Source organism: Trichoderma citrinoviride, assembly GCF_003025115.1.
Source record: "Trichoderma citrinoviride strain TUCIM 6016 unplaced genomic scaffold BBK36scaffold_15, whole genome shotgun sequence".
NCBI classification, from domain to species: domain Eukaryota; kingdom Fungi; phylum Ascomycota; class Sordariomycetes; order Hypocreales; family Hypocreaceae; genus Trichoderma; species Trichoderma citrinoviride.
The window spans coordinates 340,548-360,456 of NW_020194723.1; the positions used below are offsets into that span (position 1 = coordinate 340,548).

At 54.1% G+C, this 19,909-nt stretch overlaps 5 protein-coding genes across 5 annotated transcripts in view; 4 read left to right on the forward strand and 1 right to left on the reverse strand.

The window, feature by feature from the left end:
• Positions 1-352, forward strand: part of BBK36DRAFT_1183700 (hypothetical protein) — a gene marked incomplete at both ends in the record, with an annotated part of 1,989 nt that extends 1,637 nt beyond the window's left edge. The window contains one exon of the mRNA XM_024896365.1: positions 16-352. Within this exon, the coding sequence (XP_024746172.1) occupies positions 16-352 (337 nt within the window). The remainder of the gene's footprint in view (positions 1-15) is intronic.
• A 4,274-nt stretch (positions 353-4,626) lies between these two features.
• Positions 4,627-6,213, forward strand: BBK36DRAFT_1136438 (MFS general substrate transporter; the record flags this gene model as incomplete). Its single annotated transcript, XM_024892976.1, has 2 exons — positions 4,627-5,496; positions 5,661-6,213. 2 exons carry the CDS (start codon positions 4,627-4,629, stop codon positions 6,168-6,170), a joined length of 1,380 nt encoding a protein of 459 aa, XP_024746173.1. The 3' UTR covers positions 6,171-6,213.
• Positions 6,214-6,430: 217 nt separating this feature from the next.
• On the reverse strand, positions 6,431-7,410 carry BBK36DRAFT_1127779 (alpha/beta-hydrolase; the record flags this gene model as incomplete). Its single annotated transcript, XM_024891549.1, has 2 exons — positions 6,431-7,181; positions 7,274-7,410. The coding sequence occupies 2 exons, from the start codon at positions 7,408-7,410 to the stop codon at positions 6,431-6,433; spliced, it is 888 nt and encodes a 295-aa protein (XP_024746174.1).
• Positions 7,411-10,566: 3,156 nt separating this feature from the next.
• On the forward strand, positions 10,567-13,191 carry BBK36DRAFT_68157 (alkaline phosphatase-like protein; the record flags this gene model as incomplete). Its single annotated transcript, XM_024898501.1, has 1 exon — positions 10,567-13,191. One exon carries the CDS (start codon positions 10,567-10,569, stop codon positions 13,189-13,191), a length of 2,625 nt encoding a protein of 874 aa, XP_024746175.1.
• A 3,848-nt stretch (positions 13,192-17,039) lies between these two features.
• On the forward strand, positions 17,040-18,655 carry BBK36DRAFT_1172148 (hypothetical protein; the record flags this gene model as incomplete). Its single annotated transcript, XM_024895688.1, has 5 exons — positions 17,040-17,315; positions 17,386-17,682; positions 17,752-17,840; positions 17,928-17,995; positions 18,069-18,655. The coding sequence occupies 5 exons, from the start codon at positions 17,040-17,042 to the stop codon at positions 18,653-18,655; spliced, it is 1,317 nt and encodes a 438-aa protein (XP_024746176.1).
• Between the last annotated feature and the right edge of the window lie 1,254 nt (positions 18,656-19,909).

The following is a 19,909-nucleotide window of genomic DNA, read 5'->3' on the forward strand; positions in this document are numbered from 1 at the left end:
GACCACCCACTCTAGGAAGCAGTCGGTGGCGTCTGTCGGCCATGTGTCCCCGGCTGGCGAGGACGAGCAGCCTGATCTGTCGACCAAGCCGCGCTGCCAGCGCTGCCGGAAGAGCAAGAAGGGCTGCGACCGCCAGCGACCCTGTGGACGCTGCCGCGACGCCGGCCTCTCCGCGGACCAGTGCATTAGCGAGGACGAGGGCAACGGCCGAAAGGGCCGCTATGGCCGCCACATGGGAGTGCCTTTGAAGAAGGAAGACATCGCCATCGCGTCCCAGCCCGCGCTTTTGCCCGCGGCTCCCATCGCTGCCAACACAATGACCGCCGACAAGGCCAAGAAGCGCAAGCGGTAGAGAACGAATCCTGACCTGGTTTGTTTTCCTGCGCGCTACAGTCTGTATGATGTGTGTCGACTAGGAAGCGAGGAAGAAAGAGAGGTTTCCCTCTTCTTTGTGATTCGGTCGCGGGCAACTGTGTGTATCGGGGTCGTTGGCTGTTAGTTACAGTCCCTCTGGTACCTGTCTCCATGGCCTTGTCCAGCGACCCCTGGATTTGAGGCCGGGGGACAGGTTGCAGCGGTCGACGTCTACAGCCAGCCCTTCGAGGTGGTTTGAGATTTACTTTCCGGCGGGGTCCTCATTTTCTCCCTTGATGCTCTTATGAAGATGTAATCACGACGGCCAATGCAGGGCCATTACACTCCTTCTGGCGTTCGGATGTCTTATCAGGTGTCATTTGTCTGTTTTCGGCTCTCTTCTTCATTTTTTTTTTTCCGTCAGTTACGTCATCCTTTCTTCTGGTTGTTCTCCATTTCCTTTTTACACATGTTTCCATCCCAAGTATCACCAAGCAAGCTGCACAGAGAAGACAGCTGCAAACCAACAACAGAAGGGCACACACCCACGCACCAACTCTACAACTTGTGTGCAAACCACATGAATGGAGCAGGAGCGCTGAGAATGGACGTGGCGAGGTTACAAAAAAGGCGGCTGTGGCGAGCTTTGGAAAAGTGTCTCGCCAACGAAAGTTGGAACGAGAGCGAGGAGGAGCGCGTCCAAGTATTTCCACTTTTCTTTTTTTTTTTTCCCTTTCAACGCTTTTCTCTCTTCCTGTTTCTTTTTCCTTCTCATTTCCATATTTCTCATCCTATGTCTAAAGTAAGAAGGTCTGGTCGGGTAGGGTGGCAAAAAAATTTCGCCGGTTGGAGCACTCGTCTTTGGTGTGATTACAACTTGTCTAGTTCCTTGACAACGGACGGGTGGCGGGGATGGAGGTGCTCTCTTTTCATTTTCTTTTCCTCCTCATTTCCTCTGCTGTTTTCTTTCCCCTATCTTCGTCTCTTGTTTTCTCCGTCTTTCTCATGTTCTCAAAGTTTCCTATCTGTTGAGTCGAATTTCAGCGATTCGCGGTCGGTAGTTTGCGGGTTCTATTTCCTTCTTTTCTTTTGAGTGGCTGTCGTCACAAGAGGGTGCAGGTCGTTCCCGTTATCGTTGGGAGGGGGATGGCTGGACCTGGGAGGATAGGCGGCATAGCGGAGAAAAGGGGCGCCATCGCGCTTCAAATATACGGGAACATGTTTTCTCTTTTATATGATGCTTCTGTGCGGTGAGATGCGATGTTCTATAACCTGAGTGATGAATAAGAAAGTATGCGATTGTAATTGCGCATCGGAGGGCGTGTTTTGCCCAGTCTCTCGTGTGTTATGGAGCCGATGCCTTTGTTGCCTGGCGCAAGGCGCAAAAGATGAGACGGCACCAAGCCCATCCCATTTCCGCCCTTGCACCCTAAAATACCCAATCGCCATCCAGCGCATCCCAATCCATCAGCCACAACTGCAAAACTCATTCTCCCCAATGAAGACTTTCCTTGATACCATTCTTTCAATCGCAAGATAAAAGCAGTCCCTCGCCGCGAAAGTTGCAAATGTCGTCAAACTTGGCTCTCCGCACCATTCCCCAAACAGCCTTAGCGCACGTTACGGGCCGGCAGAAGCCGGCGCAAGGGATGGGGGTGTTGTTCTTTTTTGGGTGCAAGTGCCAGGGGTGTGGGGGGGGTGTATGATACTAGCCGATTGGTTGGCTCGTTATGTGGTTTTTTATTTGTGTTGTGTCTTTTGGTTCGAGGGGTGGGGTGTGTCATGTGACTTTGCACGGGCCAGGGAAGCAAAACCAATGGATGGGAGCAAAGTTGTGTTGTTGTTTAAGGGTGTTTACGTCATTGGGATGTTTTTTTGGTTGGGTTTTACCCCGCGGTGGTGGAGGGGTTGAACTTTTGGAAGGTTGGTGAAGAATGAAGGGATTTGGAGGATAATTGGTACCTGTTGATTCTTTCTTATATAAATTCATCTCTTTTTTTTTTTTCTTGTTCTTTTTGAGATAATAGTGCGTAAAGGAGGGATGCGAAACGCCTTTTCGTGCGCTGTGTTTCCGGTATGCATCTTGCTTTGCGAAGCTCGCAACTTAGACTAGTATTGGGCGCTACGAAGAGCGATCTGGTACTTCGTAGCTCGGGCGTGAAATTACCGCCAACCAACTTTGCGCGCGCGAGAGAACCCGCAGAGAAAGCCACTGACGAAACAGGACATCGACCCATTCCATACCTCACGGGCAGGAAAATCCGCATTGATGAAAGAACGGGAAAAATAGAAATAAAAGCGGCGAGGATTAATAGATTGCCTGGCAGTCCTCCTTTATATTCTTCTTTCCTGGGAGTGGCTGGTTTCAGTTTTCCGCGTATTGGCATAATGCGCATGACCTCCTCGGAAGCGGTGTGCTTGATTTGAAAGGCTTGGGGGCGTGTGCGCCCTCGGAAAGAAAGAAAAGAACATGGAAGAAAAGAAAAAAGGTTCTAGAGATGCCGATTTGTCGGGAGTGTGGGGCCCGGGGCCGGACATCGGAGCGGGGAAATCGCTGGTGGGGGGAGGTAAAGGGCGCGCGAGGCCGAGGAGTACATACAACGGCTTACCCTGGATGGTCGTGAGGATTGGGGAATCCAATGCGTGATTGGTTTCGCTGCTTGTGTCTAGTCTTTTTTGCTGTGCTTAGATGTTTTATCTAGCTGGGTTATTCTTGTTGATTCTTTTCTTTTTCCTTTGTCCTTGATCGGTTTGGAGCGTCTGCTGCCGCATGCTTTGTAGGTCATTGAGAGGGCGGCCAATTACCGGAGTAATCATGCAATCTTCCCAAAAGCCCACCACCAGACTCCGCCCCCGAAACCACAAGAGCCACATGCCGTGAAACAAATCGACATCCAAGCACTCGAATCCATCAATCAATTGATTGCACCCATAACTACCAGATAAGTCCTCCGCAATCCAGCGCCCCCCTTTGCCTTGGCAAGACACAAATCCACAGAAAAAGCTCTGCAAATCAGCTGGACCCATCTGCAGCCGGGCTTCGGGCTCGGTGAGAGATGCCCCGGTTCCTTTTAGCTGCCGAATCGGCTGTGTCTCTTGCGATATCCGGCTGTATGTGTGTTTTACCCCTGTGATTTATTCCCGGCTGAGTCATCTCATTTACACGTTATTGTACCGTAGGCCAGGTACAAGCAGTAGCTTTTACATCGGGGTCGTGTCAGGGGGGGCAACAAGCATATCGGGGGGAGAGAGAGAGGAGACAGATGAGATGTGACTCTCTACACGATTACAAGCCCTTGTTTTCAACAAGCCTTATCTTGAATCAAGTTCTGTCCATGTGATGGGGTGATATGTGACAGTCATCGGATCGTGCACCTTACCGTACCTTATCCTAGGCCAAAAAGTGCAACTTCTCCCCTTTCCCAGAACTACTTTTGCCCATACGCGCAGAGCACAATGTTTTTGTTACGCTGTGTCATCTCCATTGATTTCTGCTGCCAGCGTTACCTGCAAAATCGCAATGCAACTTCGTCTTTCGCGATTGGGTAAACCATCACTATCACACTACGTACATGCAGCAGCAATAACAGCTATAGTACCCTACCGTACTCAAGCTTCATACCTACCCGTGTTCCTTTACCGTCTAGAGCCGAATTAATAACAAAAATAGAGTGTCCGGTGACTTATTATCTAAAAAAAAGGAGGGCGATATCGGGGGGGAATATGCCCGAAGAACGGAACGGCGATTACACCAGCGCCCATGGGCGGGCTTAGGCGCAAGGTACAGCAAAAGAGCCAAAATAGTAGGTAAAAGATAAAAAGTCAAAAGGCGAGAAGAAGGGGAAAACGCCCCCTCCCCCGTCACGCCTCGTCAGCACTGCGTTCGGAGGTAGTTGATTGACTTGGGACGTATTCATTACATATATATATCGGCCCGTGTACCTGAAGCCCCGGAAACGCAATGGTGACGAGAGTTAGTTGGAACTGGAGACGTACTTATTACGATACATATATAAGTCCATTGGCCTTGGCAAGCCAAATCAACGAGCTGTGTCTCTTTTTATTCTCCTTTTCTCGATGGTAGCTGGGCTAGGAATTCAAGAGTGGCATGGCTTTCGAGGACTTTTGTGGCTTCGTTGTTCTTGTTATTTGATATATTCGTTAACATATATCTGTCTTGTTCTCTTCATTTGGTTTGGATTGTCGACTAATATATACGCCCTACTCACTTCCTCTATTCATACGTCTTCTCCCCCCCTTCACTGATCCATGATGACGTTGCGAAATGATGAGAAAGATGCCTCCCCCAAAGGCCCCGTTGTCGTCCGGGAAAACGAAACCAGTGTCCTCGGCACCGCCCTCTCCCATCGCGACGGTGACGGCTCAATACCGCCCGCCATCAACAACACCGATCAGGACGTCGAGCTCGCAGAAGAAGAAGAAAAGGACTACGGCCCCCCTCCGGACGGCGGCCTCGAGGCATGGCTCCAGGTCCTCGCGACGCACCTCATCAACGCCCTGACCTGGGGTTACGCCGCGGCCTTTGGCGTCTACCAGCTGTACTACGTCGAGACGCTGGGCCTGCCGGCGTCGCAGGTCTCGTGGATCGGCTCCGTCCAGATCTTCTTCACGTACGTCATCTGCGCCGTGTCCGGCCGGCTCGCCGACGCCGGCTACACGCGCGAGACGGTCGCCGTCGGCACGTTCCTCGCCGTCTTCGGCACCTTCATGACCAGCCTCGCCCGCACGTACTGGCAAATCTTCCTCGCCCAGGGCGTCTGCATCGGCATCGGCCTGGGCGTCGCCTTCATGCCCGCCATCTCCGTGCTCAGCTCGTACTTTGACAAGAACCGCTCCTTTGCGCTGGCCGTCTCGGCGGTCGGCACCTCGGTCGGCAGCGTGACGTTTCCCGCCACCATCCAGTATCTGACGCCCAAGGTCGGCTTCGCCTGGGCGGTGCGCGTCGCCGGCTTCATCGCCCTGGCCATGGCCGTCGTTGCCAACCTGCTGCTCAAGCCCAGGCTGCCGCCGCGCAAGACGGGGCCCCTGCTTGAGCTCAAGGCCTTTTCGGAGCTGCCGTATCTGTTGTTCTCCATGGCCGCGTTTGTCTACTTTTATGCCCTCTACTTTGTCTTCTTTTATGTATGTGAGCACCGTGTCGTGACGCGTTCTGTTTCCCTTTGTTCTTCGCCCCCCCCCTCTCCTTAAAGTCGCCCATTTTCGACGCTTTTGTAAAGTCAAAGTCGTGAATCCGCAAGATCAGCACCGCATGCCATGAAGATAGTCGTCGTTAACCCTTTCTCCAGATCAACAGTTACGCCCGTAACATCATTGGCTTCTCAGACCAGGATGCCATCAACCTCCTGCTCATCACAAATGCCATGGGCATTCCCGCGCGGCCAGTTGCAGGATTCGTCGCGGACCGATACACAGGCCCCATCAACCTATTCACCACCGCCACTCTCGCCGTGAGCGCCCTCATATACTCTTGGATCGGAGTCAAGTCTCGGACGGGCATGTACGTCTTCAGCGTCTTCTACGGCTTGACCATCGGCACCAACCAGGGCACGTTTGTCGCTTCCCTGACGAGCCTGACCAAGGACCCGCAGAAGATGGGCATCCGGTTCGGCATGGTAGAAACGCTGTGCTCGCTGGCGACGGTGGCCGGGGCGCCGACGGCCGGGGCCATCATCGATCACAACAACGGGGACTTTTTCTGGGCGCAGATATGGGGAGGAACCGTCATGGCTGCTGCGGCAATCATCTTTGTAGCGTGTCGCATCTCCGTGACCGGATGGAGACTGGTCAAGATCTAGCCAGTCGGTGAAGCAATTGCCGAAGGAGTGATCGATCGGAAAAGGGGGACCGATATGGGGACGAATAGAACAGCGGGGAAGAATGCAAAGGGACAAGAAGAGAAGGATACCATTTCACGGTGAAAAGTGACCAATATGTAGGTGTGCCGATATCGGAACATAGTTGACCATGGAAAACATTGTCTTCGGACAGTTGATAGTATAATAATGACGAATAGAATCAAACTAGTTTTTTTAACCGCTTGGTGCTGGACGATGGCTCAGTGTTGCCGCAACTTTGCGACGGCCTTTGCTGCAAGAGCCGCAACCTGCGCGCCGTCCTCCCAGATGTTGTCGTGCTCAAGGCGGAGGTCCCTGATGGCTATCGGCGTGATGCCGTCCTTGACAAGCTTGTCTTCCATGATGTCAAGCTCGGCTACTTCGATGAGGGTGTCCTCTGCGGAAGATGCCAGGATGACCAGGCGAGGCTCGTTCGGCCACAGGGTCTTGAAGCTTCCAGCACACTTTGCCGGCGACGCTGCGTCCCAAGCCTGCTTGTCTGGACCAAAGGCGCCGGCGGTGAATGTCTCATACACCCCGCCATGCCTCTCGGCGAGGCCTCTTAGGTCGTGGATGCCCGAGATGCTGATGAGGGCTGCTGGCAGCGGCGCGGCCGGGCCCCAGGCACATGAAGCGTCGTTGTTCATGATGACCTGATGGACCAGCGTTCCACCGGCTGAGTGGCCTATTAGCACGTAGTTGCTCCCGATGCTGTACTCGGCATCAAGCAGCCTCAGCGCGGCCAGGACGTCTCGGACATGCTCGGGATGCAGGGCCTGGCGCAGCTCATTCGCCGGCGTCGAAGCGGGATCCTGGGGGAATTGCGGGTGCGGCGACAGCCGGTAGTCGATGCTGGCGAAGCCGCGGACCGCAGACTGGGGCAGGTCGGGCAGGGCGAGCATGTGCTTGATGGACGGCACAAAGTCATGGAGGGTGTTTCTGGGGTCTCGCCACCCGCCTCCGTGGACGAAGCTGTCAGGGTTCGGAGATGGAGTCAGGATCCACGTACAAGATGTCAAAGATAGCCGCAACGGGATTGACGTCAGCCACCAGCAGTCACGTACATGATCCAATACGACGGTGTTGAGAGTGCCGCTTCAGGCGCGTCCGCATACTGCCAGACGCCAACTCGCTGGAGGTTGTGCTGGCCGTACTGGTGGCTGGCGTACGTGAGGCCGGGAATGTCTGCGGAGTACGCCATCGTAGGCTTCGATTGACTCTTTGTGACTGTCTTGCACTTGTGACTGTCCTGCAGGGGATGGGAAGGATTTCCACTGACTGTGCAGTTGGTGAGGGGGAAGAAGGAGGCGGGGGTTGCAGATACGGAGTTGAGGGTGGCAGTAACTCGTACTACGCGAACATGAGCCTGGGTACGAAGGAGGTTGAGCCAGGCCTTTTCCTTTGCTTTTTGTTTCTGGTTTTGTTGTTCTTTTCTTTTTCCTGTTAGTTTGGAGACTCAAAGAAGAAGGTGAAGGATGACAGAATAGTACCTAGGACAAGGTGCTGATTGAGGCTCGTCTCTCTCAGCCGCCAGGAACATGAGGCTATTTTTGCAGGGTCGAACAGCTGAGCGAGAAATACGGGGTAACGGATCGCTAGAGGGCTTCGAGAACGCGGCTAGCGAAGCAGCGCCTGTAGCTGGAACCATCAAGGCACTGAAGGTAATCGGTACATCGACTTACAGCGCTCCTTGGGCAGCCAAATAGCCCCGGAACTAGGCCTGAGGAGCTGACCGAGCGCCGAATCTCCTTGTCCCGCTTCGAGAAAATGGCCTGTACAGGTACTTTTCCCGCCATCGCTGGTGGCCGGGAATAAAGTCGCATGCGAGTAATTCGGCAGGTGGGAAGCGAACGATGCAGCAGGGTGAAATTGAGACATTGCAAAATCCGGAATAGGGGAAATCTGGGAGCGGTGCAGCTTCTACCTAGTAGGTACTTAATAGGGGGCCCCATGATGTGACGGGTACATTGGCGGTGACTGGCCTGGCTTGATGAGCTGAGATCGAATTGGCAAGGATTCGAGCGTAATTGGGTTTATAGAGTAGTGATTATGCTGTCGCGTGACTCTTTGCCGCTTGTAGTAGAACAGCGACAGACACAATACACAGCGCCATTGCGGCTCGAAGGTAATCGGTGGCGCCGAGCACTTGGACTTGAAGATTGTGAGTTCTCGTACAGTGAACGAAAAATCGGAGTGGAGGCGAGACAAGTCGCAGTGAAGGCCTGACTCAGCTGTCAAATGCATGGGCTGCTGTTCTGGTTTTAGCTCGAGGCCAAGCTTTTCTAGACAGTGTCCGTTATGGCATCTCAACTGTGTCAGCATCGACCTCCTCCTTGCTCCCATTGTTCAGCGCGGCAACGGCAAAGCAGCAAGCATGAAATTTAAGAAGCGCTCGATAAACCACAAGGTCCCATCGCATGTCATCATGCCAGGTTCTGATCATGAGTTACTAGAAGCACCAAGTATCAAGTGCCTGTACCCGCGCCGGCAGCGCCAAGAGCGCCAAAGGTGAGCGTCGTCTGGGCCAGGCTTGATGCAGATCCGTCGAGAGACTCAACCGCAGCAGATGAAACACAGACACACAGCCATGGTGCGAGTTGTCTCAGTCTCGAGGCTCTCGCCCCGACCCACTGCCGGTGCAACCGTCCGTTGCAGGATGGCCTCTATCGATTCGATCATCAATGTCAACCTGCGCTATTGGGCTCTGCTAGATGCTGCTAATTTCGTAATATTAGGTAACGACTCGTTGGCCAACGACAGGCGACGGAGCGTCAAAAGTCAATGTCGAAGTAGCACTACCTTAACATGCGATGACATTGGTGGGCAGCCATTCTTGGTCAGCGCACTGCAGATATGATGCCGAGGCCAGGTCTAGATCTGTTCTATTTCAATACGAAGGAAGCGTCGTCTCGCTCGTATCATCTGGACTACAGTACTATGTACTAGCACCAAGCTGCTATTCTGGTGCTACGTCTGATGATCCAATGTCACCATGGGGATTACTGAGCAGCGTCCATCCCCATCAGGCTGTGCTGTTGGAGACTCCATCGTCACACAGCCATGCTTCTGTACGACCTGTCCCATGTCACTTGTGTTTCATTCTGCTCACTTCCCCACACTTTGTTTTCTGATGCAGACAGAACCCGCATGTCATCCCTCATGCGACAAGACCACCAACAGCAAGAACAGCTCGCCATACGAACAGCACTGTTCAGCGGTGGCCGGGGATCAAGGCTGGATTTCGCCTCTGCGTTGCCTCTTGCAGACTAACTCGTCATGTTGTTGTTGGCATCCCCTCCCTCTGACAATAGCTGCGGAGTGGATGAGGTCGAGCATTGACGATGGATGAAGACATCCTGGCCTGGCGCACACAGTGCTGCCTGTATCCGGTACTTGCGGAGCGGCATCCTTGCAGGACAGTGCGAGGCGTACAAGCGTAGAAATAAAGGGGGGGTTTTGCCGGCCCCAAATCCAGCTGGTACAGGGACTCAGAAGGCGCAGCAAGTACCGCTACCTCAGCAGCAGCAACGAGGCGGCGCTAGCCCCAAGTCACCGCGACGCCAGAGAGGAGCCGCGACCATTCTCGGGAAGTCATTGGCGTGGCGTGGCGGGCTGCTGCGGGGGCGCTGCCCTCTAACGGTATTGCAGGCACGCGACACTGACGGCGCAAGTACCGGTACTTGGCGCTAACTGTACGGGGCACGGAGGAAGCGACTCGGGGCGACAAGGGGGGAAAAGCCCTGCGGCGCTGGCAGAACTTTTGTCTGAGGCGCCCATTTTGATCCTCATCTGCCACCCTCGGTCTCTTGTAATACATCACTCCATTCCATTCCTATCGTTTGTCCGGTTTTGGCGGGCTCGCACAGCGCCGACCTTTTTGTCTGTTCGCGGCCTCGTTTCGACTTCGTTCGCTTCCCGGCCAGCCGCCTTTGTTTCGCGCCGTTCGTTTCTTGTCGTTTGCTCCGCGGCGCTGTTGCGAGACGGAGACGGAGGCCTGTCTCGTGATCCCCCGTCAGCTAGGGGTGGGATTTTGGGAAAAAAGAAAGAAGCTTGGGAAAAAAAAAAAGAGACGACAAAAGGCTCTTCTTTACCGCTTCAACAGCGGCGCGTTGGATATGAGAAGCGTCACTTGGTGGTAGCCCTGTGTGCCTCTCGCTTGACTCTGTCGCCTTCGCCCCTTTCCGTCTTGTCCTCGACCTAGATCTCGACCTCGACCTAGATCTCGACCTCGACCCTGATCTCGACCTCGACCCTTACCGATCGACTCCGACTCCGATTCCGACCTCATCCCGACCTCGACTCTCCATTACCCTTGCATCATCTCGCGATGGAATCGACGCGCCGCTTCGCCAGCGGCATGGCGTCTGGCATGCGCTTCTCCAGCCCGACACGGAGGCACCTGAATTCCGCTACCTCGAGGGTCACAGTCGTTGCCGCGCCCGTCCTGCGGATTCTGTCTGCCTTCTTTGCTCGATTCGCAAACCGGCAGTTCCTCTTCGCCATATGCGTCGTCGCCATAACCAGCGGCAAGCTGGTGCACATATATGCCCATATCACGGCGCTTGCCTTCCGCTCCCTCGCGCGCTGGGGCCTCACATTCTTCACACAAGATACCGCCTTCTTAATATTAATACGACTGCTGCTCGACACGGAGATATACCCTTGGCGGTGGCTGCGCATCGTCCTCACGTCCCTGGCGACGCTCCTCGTCACGATTGTGCTGACCCTGGCGGCCATCAACAACTCCTTCTTTGTCGTCGCGGGCTCCGAGCCCCACTGGCGCAATGCTGGCTTGGCTAGCAACGCCTCGTCGTGGAAGCTGGCAGTGACGGGGTTGTTCACGTGCTTAATTGTCTTGGCAATCATCCTCGGCATCAGCTGGGTCACGCAGGACATCTTCTACTACCTGGCCGGCCTCGCCCTGAACATTCTCAAGTGGCCCTTTGCCTTTGTGTACGGCAAGCTCCCGGCTCGCATGCGCCCCGCAGCCAACGTCAGATATACTCATGTCCCGCAGCAGGACGTCGAGGGGGGATCTGAGCTCATGGGCAAGGAGGACGACGACATCGACTCCAGCGGCGCCAGCGGCTCCAGCGGTTCCAGCGTTGTCTCCGACGTGCGCCGGCATACGAGATGGACGACTGCCCTCTATGTTCTGGTCGGCTTCACCCTGTTCCTCCAAGTCCTGCTGTACATCATCCGGCCGAGCGAAGGCTCTTATACCTACATGTCGTGGACCTTGCCGCTGCTGCCCTTTGCGGATTTCGCCCACTCGTCGCCCATTCTGGCTGCGCTCACCCCCGTCTACGACGTGAGCATTGGCTGGAACTGGGACAACCGCACCGCGCTGGTGGAGCCTATTCGGTGGGAGTGGCTGCCAAAGGACCCTCTCCCAGGGTTCCAAGACTGGTACACGGCAGAGGAGACGCACTACCGTGCTGCCCAGGATCCCCTGAAGATTTCCAACCTGAAGAACGACGTCCTCCCGGGGCTCCGCGACAAGCTGGCCAACATCACAATCAAGAACGTGGTGCTCATCAAGCTCGAAAGCACGAGAAAGGATGCTTTCCCCGTCAAGAAGGATGGCCTGTTCTATAAGCTTGCGGTTGACTCGTTTGAGAACGGCACACTGCCCGAGACGGCCGAGAAGAAGATATCCACGCTCACCCCCACCGCCAATTTCTTGACGGGAGACTACGAGGACGGCTTCGAGCACAAGGAGAAGAAGCGACGAGGTGGACTCAACGCCAACAACTGCCACACATCGGCTAGCTACACGCTCAAGAGTCTGACGGGCACGCTTTGCGGACTGTCGCCACTGGTCGCCGACTTCAACGCCGAGGTGTCGCATCACATCTACCAGCCCTGCTTGCCGCACATTTTTGACGCCATGAACCTCGGTCTTAAAAAGGACGGCGACAAGGACGACTTTACTTCGCACAAGTGGAAGTCGTCCTTTATGATGTCGGTGACGAATGGATTCGACAAGCAGGATCAGCTCATGGTGCAGCTCGGCTTCCCGCGGAACAATACCGTCTCCAAGGAGTATCTCAAGAGTGACGACGCCAAGTTTGGCAAGGTGGACGTTGAAGACATCAACTACTACGGAATGCCCGAGTACGTCATCGAGGACTATGTCCGCGATGCGTTCAAGACGGCCAAGGAGAACAAGGAGCGAGTGTTCCTGACGCACCTGACCAGCACCACGCATCATCCCTTTGGGCTGCCGGACGACGTCGAGCACGTCCCTATCACCAGCGAGGAGGGCTCCAAGCTGGACAACGTGTCCAAGTACCTCAACGCCATTGGGTTTGTCGACCGCTGGCTCCAGAAGATTCTGGATATTCTTGACGAGCAAGGAGTCGCGGATGAGACGCTGGTCGTCTTTGTCGGCGACCACGGCCTCTCGGTGCCGGAAAACGACGGCATCACGCCGTACTACAACACCAACATTGGCAACTTCCACGTGCCGCTGGTCTTTTCCCACCCTCAGCTGCCTGCCATCGACATCGACGATGCGGTCATTTCCTACCAGATCCTGCCCACGATTCTCGACCTGCTGTTGGAGACGGGCTCGCTCTCGTCATCGCAGACGCAGATTGCAAAGGACATGATTGACAACTACGAAGGACAGTCCATGCTGCGATCGCTCATCAACGTCAACGACAAGACGGGCCAGCCCAACTGGCAGTTTAGCGTCATGAACCCCGGCCGAGCCACCGTTGCCGTCCGTGACAGCCGCGAGCCGCACTGGAGGCTGACGGTGCCCATCATCGAGAACACCGAGTGGCGCTTCACGGACCTGGACACGGAGCCCCACGAGGAGAAGCATCTCGTTGCCTTTGACTTTCCCGGCTTCCTGCACAAGATTGAGCAGGAGAGGTCGGTGGAGGCGGCGCACTGGGCGGAGCAAGCTGCGTTTGTGGCGCGGTGGTGGGTTGAGGAGAACAGCCTGCGCTGGCACTACGACCCGTCCGAATAACGAACGAACGAACTTGTCTCCCTATAACCGGGGACGATGTCTCGACTCTCCTTGATCCTTTTGCTCAATGGCTCGCTGCATCAACTTGCATCACGACATATCAGATATATCGATATCTGCTGCATTGTAGAAAAATCCTTTTCTTTACCTACCACCCATACATAGCTTTTTGTTCATTCTTCTGTTTCACATTCATAGGGACACTGGGGGCATTAATATCTTTCTTGTATTCCCTACCTTTTTTCCCCTTTTTCCTCGTCACCTTTTGTGTGTATTCAGTCAGGGTATATAACGGCGTCTTGTACTTATGATTGTGAATTTTCCTGGGTAGACCGTTTGAACACAATCCTTTCATTTTGGAGGCGGAGGACGACCTGTGTGGCTTTACGGTTAGAATAAAAAGGGGGTCTTCTGAAGTGCCTCGAGAGTGGCTTTTTTCTTTTCCTCAGCAATGGGAGCGATAAGGTGGCAGTTTGTGGGCTTGATGGGAGGTTGGATGTTGCAAACAGTTCCCCCCCTTTGGCTGGTGAGCACAATGCGAGAGAAGATGAAGACAATGAAGCTTTCCAAGTGAAGAGAGAACTGTAGAGTGAAATGTTTTGTTTGTTCATTGAGAGCTGTTTGCAATTCCCGTAAAGGCCGCCTCAGCCAGGCTATTTGCTGTGGAAGGGCCTTGCAGCTGATATTGCCTGCCATGGTTCAACACACCTCTGCATGTCCATCCCATATCAGGCTCTTGATAGATAGATCGTCGAGCCTTGATCCTGGCTTCTTCTTCGTGCAACGTGATCCACCGGGTTTGACAGCTCCCATCTACGCAATTTCTGTAACACCCACCGGGCATGGTGACCAACCCTCCCGTTTTTTACACGGGCACCATCAATTGGTGGTGACCCTCAGAGCATACCTAAAGTGCCGTCTACCCAAGGGTATCTATCTATAAGCTACCTTACCTTTGCCTTACCGAGATGCTCACCCGCCGGGGCCGTCAGAGGCAACGCAACGTGACTCCGAGGTTACATGTCTCAGTTCAGCTTCCCGGGTCCGCTTGAACGGGCAACCTCTTGTCCTCCTTTTCCTTTCTTTTCTCATCACAATCACCAATGCCGAGCTTTTTTTCTCATCACATTGACCAAATGCCGAAATTCTCCGTGAACTTCTTGTTGTATGCAATGATCCATGTTTTCCTCATCTGGCAACTTTTCTTCATGCTTATCCACTTTTGTGTGTTTGCCGCGGTGTAACAAACAGTCTTTCCCTGCCTTTTTTTACCTTGCCTTTTTTTACCTTACCTTGACTACCGAAGCCCAGGCCGCTGGGAAAAACCAATATGCGCCTGGGTTTGTAAGAAGAAGAAGAAAAAAACAATGTGGGAAGCGGATATTTAATCTCCGATCAACGACACAAACAGAGGCAAAAGATTCGTCTGTGACAAACTCGTGATGCCCTGATTTTTTTCTCTTCTCTGATTGCCGAAATGTGCTTCCTCCATGTTCCTTCTTGTCTGATTGCCGAGATGTGTGATTGCCATGTGGCGTTTCGTCCAGTCAGCTGCGTGTGTTTGTCCGAATTGAAATGAAAGGGAAAATCAAGCAACGAGTCAGAGTCCAGAAAGGCCAAAGAGACGATGGACGAGAATCTTCTTTGCAAGCGCTCTTCCCTTGCTCTTCTCCTGGTCAAGACCGTCACCGCTGGTCTCCTCTCCACCATCAAATTCATCAAACCAATCCAGGCGATTATAGAGTCTGATGGCAGTTTGAGTGGCTCGGCAGTGCTCATGAGCCAAATCACCCGCGTCGTGCCACTGCGCGCTTCTATTCGCCGGTTGCAAACCATGGGTGCTGATGCGACCCCGACCAACCACGGCCTCCCGTTTCTGCATCCCCTTTGCCGTTATCAAGGTAAGGAAGGCCAAGGGGGGGTGGCAGCAATAGGAGGTGCCTTGTCAAGACCTGTGCCAGTTGGGCATTTGCTTCCTCCTCGCCGATTCCCGCTGCCGGACCCGAAGAAGGGTTGCAGTTTTGCGAAGTTGAAGGAAGAAAGGGACCTTTTGCGCATTGCTTGGGTGGGTTGGAGTTGTTGATAACTTCCCCCCCCCTTGTCTGTTCCGTGTCGTCCTAAGCTTACTTGGACCAAGTGCGAGATGCAGCGACAGGGAATGCGATCGAATCAATGGCCGATTCACCACGCAACGACACAAGCACAGCAACCGCTTCGAATACTACAATACGTTACTCGTGTGATGAGCTGCGTGCCATTGGCAAGGGTCAGTTGGACCGTTGAGACGCCACGAACAGGAGCTGTGACAAGCTGTGTGCCGAGATGATTGAAATGAACATACAGTAGGTATTTGTCCGCGTTCTGGTGCGAGTTTGCGCTCTCTTTTCTGTGTCTTGTTGTCTTTCTTTACCCGCTACCCGCAAGCCTTCTTTCCATCATGAGATGCAATCTATGCAGCCCACCGTTGGAGACGATCCTCGTCCGTGGTACAGGTATCCTCGTCCAGTTACACTCGGCTGCGACGACCTGCCATACTTGATGTTGTGTGCCCTGGCCCCATCGGACGATATGCCCTTTCTTCTAGATCCGATGGACGCATGTCTCAGATGCTGCTGCAGCGCCGGACAGTGACAGGGGGGCAGGGGGGGTGGCCACCATTCGCTGCGGGTCAACAACTTTCAACTTTGATGCATCTTTGCATGTTGTCGTCGACACTTGACTGGTCCGTCTAGGCCCAGCCGCTTGCGAGTTCGAGTTCAACCAGTAACGCCCCCTCCCTCCCATGTCGACATCATCATCACACTTCCCCCATCTGTCCTATCGCGCCGCAAGCTTCTCTTTCTCTGGCGAACGAAGATCCCTTTTCGCGCGAGGAAAGGCGGCCCGTTTTGGTGCCCATTTGTTCACGTCGCGGGTTCAAGGGGGACCACTTGGATTTTCTTTAGCGAAGCTGCTGGGAGGGGTTTGATTTGCTGCCTTGGGATTGCGTGTGTATGTGTGTGTGTGTGTGTGCTTGGTTAGTAGCAAAGAAGGTGACTGGAGTCGATGGAGTCCGTCCGTCCCCTCTTCTCTTGCCGGTGTACGGTTACGCGTTTTCGTTTGCTCATGGACGTTCCGAGCCGGCGCCTGCAAGTCAAATCCTTGCCGTTGATCGCTGAAGCCAGTTCCATCTGGTCAGCTCGCTCGGCTCCGGGGCGGGGGGGTGTTGACTCGCAAACGGAGGAGAAGAAGAAGCAAAATGAGAAGATGCCCGACATGGCTGCTCTCTCTCTTCCTTGAAATGACAGACGGAGAGGGGGGGGGGGCAAACAGAGGAGCTTTTCCCCGGCTGTGATATCCCCATCTGGACGGCGAGACGGTCGAGTTTGATAATATCCTGGCTGTCGATCTGGCTCTGTGACTCGTTCGTCCCCTTGTCTCTCTCTCTCCCCAAGGACAAACCTATCCGGTGTTGGTGGCCCTGCTTGGGTTTCTTTGGTGCCCCCCGGTTGTAGATATAGCACCCGCCGCTGCTCGCTACCTTCGTCACCTTTGGCTAGTTTCGACGCTGTGTGCTTGTTACCCTACTTCTTCTTCTTCTTCTTCTTCTCCCCTGCCCTTGGCACACTTGCCTTCGTTTCGATTTCTTCTTTTCCCTTTGGGAGCGCCACCTCGGTGATAGCACCAGCCGCTCGCTTTACATCCCCTTCCGCAGATGCTCTTCTAAGAGCCCATCCCGCCATCATCTCTTGCAATTTCTCCTCCTACTTACTTTACGCTCTCTCTTCCCCCCACCTTCTCTGCAGCCGTCGTGTTGCTATGCCGGTCGTCAGCTGTCTTGATCGAAAAGGTTGGGACGTCGGATCGTCATGGCCGATGAGTCTCTCGACGTGAACGACTACAACGGCGGCCCCCTGGTGGGCACGTGCATCGCCTTCCTCGCCCTGTCCTGGCTGGCCGTCGGGCTGAGGACGTACACGAGGGCCGTGGTGATCAAGGGCATGCAGGAGGATGACTGGCTCATGCTCGTGGCCCAGGTGATTTTCACGCTCTCGTGTGCGTTCGTCTTTGCCGGTGTCCAGGATGGCATGGGGAGGCATAACGCCGCCATTGCGGACGACGACAAGAAGATCTCGGCTCTCATGGTGAGTCTCTCTCTCACACCTTTGGTCTCTCAAGAGAAAGAAAAAGGAATAGCTTCTCACGCCCTCGCAGTGGCAAGCATTGGCCACCGTCACATATGTCATCAACATGATGTTCATCAAGCTCAGCATCGGCATCTTCCTCCTGCGCGTCTCCGCCCGCAAGGTCTACAACTACATCATCTGCATCAGCCTCGCCATCATCGCCATCTGGAGCCTCGCCATCTTCTTCTACGACATCTTCCAGTGCAGCCCCGTGCAGAAGCAGTGGGACTTTCGCATCCAGGGCGGCACGTGCGCGTCGCCGGACGACATCATTGCTGCGGCGTATGCCATCAGTGTCATGACGATTGCGTCTGACTGGTTATATGTGAGTTCGTTTCTGATAAACCCCCTTGACTATTGACTCGAAACCCGTGTCTTACTTACTCTCTTCCAGGCGCTTCTTCCTATCCCAATGCTGTGGTCGGTCAAGATGACGAGCCAGGCCAAAGCAACCGTCATTCTGATTCTCGGTCTGGGCATCTTGTATGAGCCTCCCCCTTAGAAGCACCCTCTCTGTCTCCTGTGAATGCTGCTTCCCGCCCGAGATATGCTAATTCCGGCCTTGAATAGTGCCAGTATCGCCACCATCATCAGAATCAAATACCTCAGCACACTGCAAGACACTGATGACTTGCTCTGTATGTCTCCCTCCCCCCCACCCTCACCATCCGTCAAGGGGAAATGGATCTAATGCGCCCTCGGTGACACCAGTCTCGGCAACAGCAGTCATGATATGGACCATCATCGAACCCGGCGTCGCCATCGTCGCCTCCAGCCTCGCCACCATCCGCCCCCTCCTGCGCGCCATGAAGATTCACGGCTTCGAATCAACAGGCCGCACACACAGCGCCCCTTCCGCCCACGCGAGATACAACGCCGCCGAAGACAACAGACCCGTGCCTAACAAGCGCACCAGCGGCCGAGGAGGAGCCTACGGGCCCAACGATTTCTCTCTGAAGCACGTCGAGCCCGTCTACGACGACGACAACAACAACAACACGGCAACTTCACACCCGTTGACGAGGACGACGAGGACGAATGTCGGCTTGACCATTGATCACGACATGCATTATTCTCACCACGTCGGCAGGGCCATCACAACGGCCGAGAGGTTGGACAACCGACGACATCAGCAAGGGCAGCAGCAGCGTGCCGACGAAGGCAAGGAGTATTCTCCCTCGCGCAGCGTCATCACAGAGGCTACCAATTCTTCGTCCTTTGACGAGATCCACAACCTCGAGGCCCAGAGCCAAGAGACGGGATACTTTGGATACGGTCCCGGCGAGAGGAGACGCTAGGCTTCCCTCTTTGTACCGTCCTGCCTTTCGGCTTTTTTTTATCTTTGCTATTCCTTTTCTTTTCTTCTTTTATTACTCCTTTCTTTTCTCCCTTTTTCTATGTCAGGGGGATGTACCTGACGGGGTCCAATCAGTCGGATTCTCAGCAATTTAGCCGCCCAAAGATGCCGGAACCAAGGCACCACCACGACAAGCCTCACTTCCCACTCTCTTACATCCAGGCGGAGCGGATAATATCGAAGAACTATGTGGATACGGGCACATTGGAATGAAATAGGCGACGGGTTCGGCCAACTCTTTGAGAAACGCTACTTTTCTCAACGAAACTGCAAGTTGGCTTTATTATTACGGGGGATGTCTTTTTGTATCGATGGGACGAGAGACGGACGGGGAAATACATCATGTTATCTTTTTTTTTTTACGGGCAGGAAACCCGGATGAAAAGGGGGAAGAAAGAGAGAGAGAGAGAGAGAAACTCCGCAAGGGGGTCTAGATGACGGAACGGGAAAATAGATAGCATGATACAATGTGATTCTGAGAATGGAGTTGTTACTATGTGCCTTTTGTTGGGGGGTTTGTTGCGTGAAAAGGTGCAAAGGATTTTGTGGCTGCATTGGATGGGGCTGTACCTGCATGAGTTTATGCATGTTTGTCTCGCTATTGGGACAAGGGGGGGTTTTGTTGATGGGTGGAGGAACAGGAAGAGGAGGAGGAGGAGGAGGAGGAGGAGGTTCACGATTTGAGGACCGATCGGGGATGGTTTATATCCTCTGTGACAAGGGGTTCGGACTTGGCTTCCGAGATGGAGCAATGTGGTGTGTATGGATGGGATGTTAGATCCAGGAAATACCCTGGTTGGAAGGATTTGTCCTCGATGGATATGCTCTCTCTATTGTACCTAGTAGTTGTATCTCAATAGTAGATAGTAGGAGAGGATTTGGAGTAGATCTCATTGATACGACGAGGTTGTATAGACCATCGTAGACTATGTACCCTCGCGGAGCATCAGCTTCATCACGCTCCCAAGCCAGCCTCCTACTTTTCACATAGGCGTCAGCAGGAGTGACATTCAAACCAGAACCTGCTCTCTGCACCCCCGTTCAGTAAGTAGCCTCTACAACTTGACCAACACCTCCGAGCACGGAACCCGCCCTTTATCCAAAGAGTAACAGAAACAGGGGGGGGGGGGGGGGGGGGGGGGGGGGGGCAAGTATGTCACTCTCCTGCATGCTTCAATCTTACCTATGCCTCGAT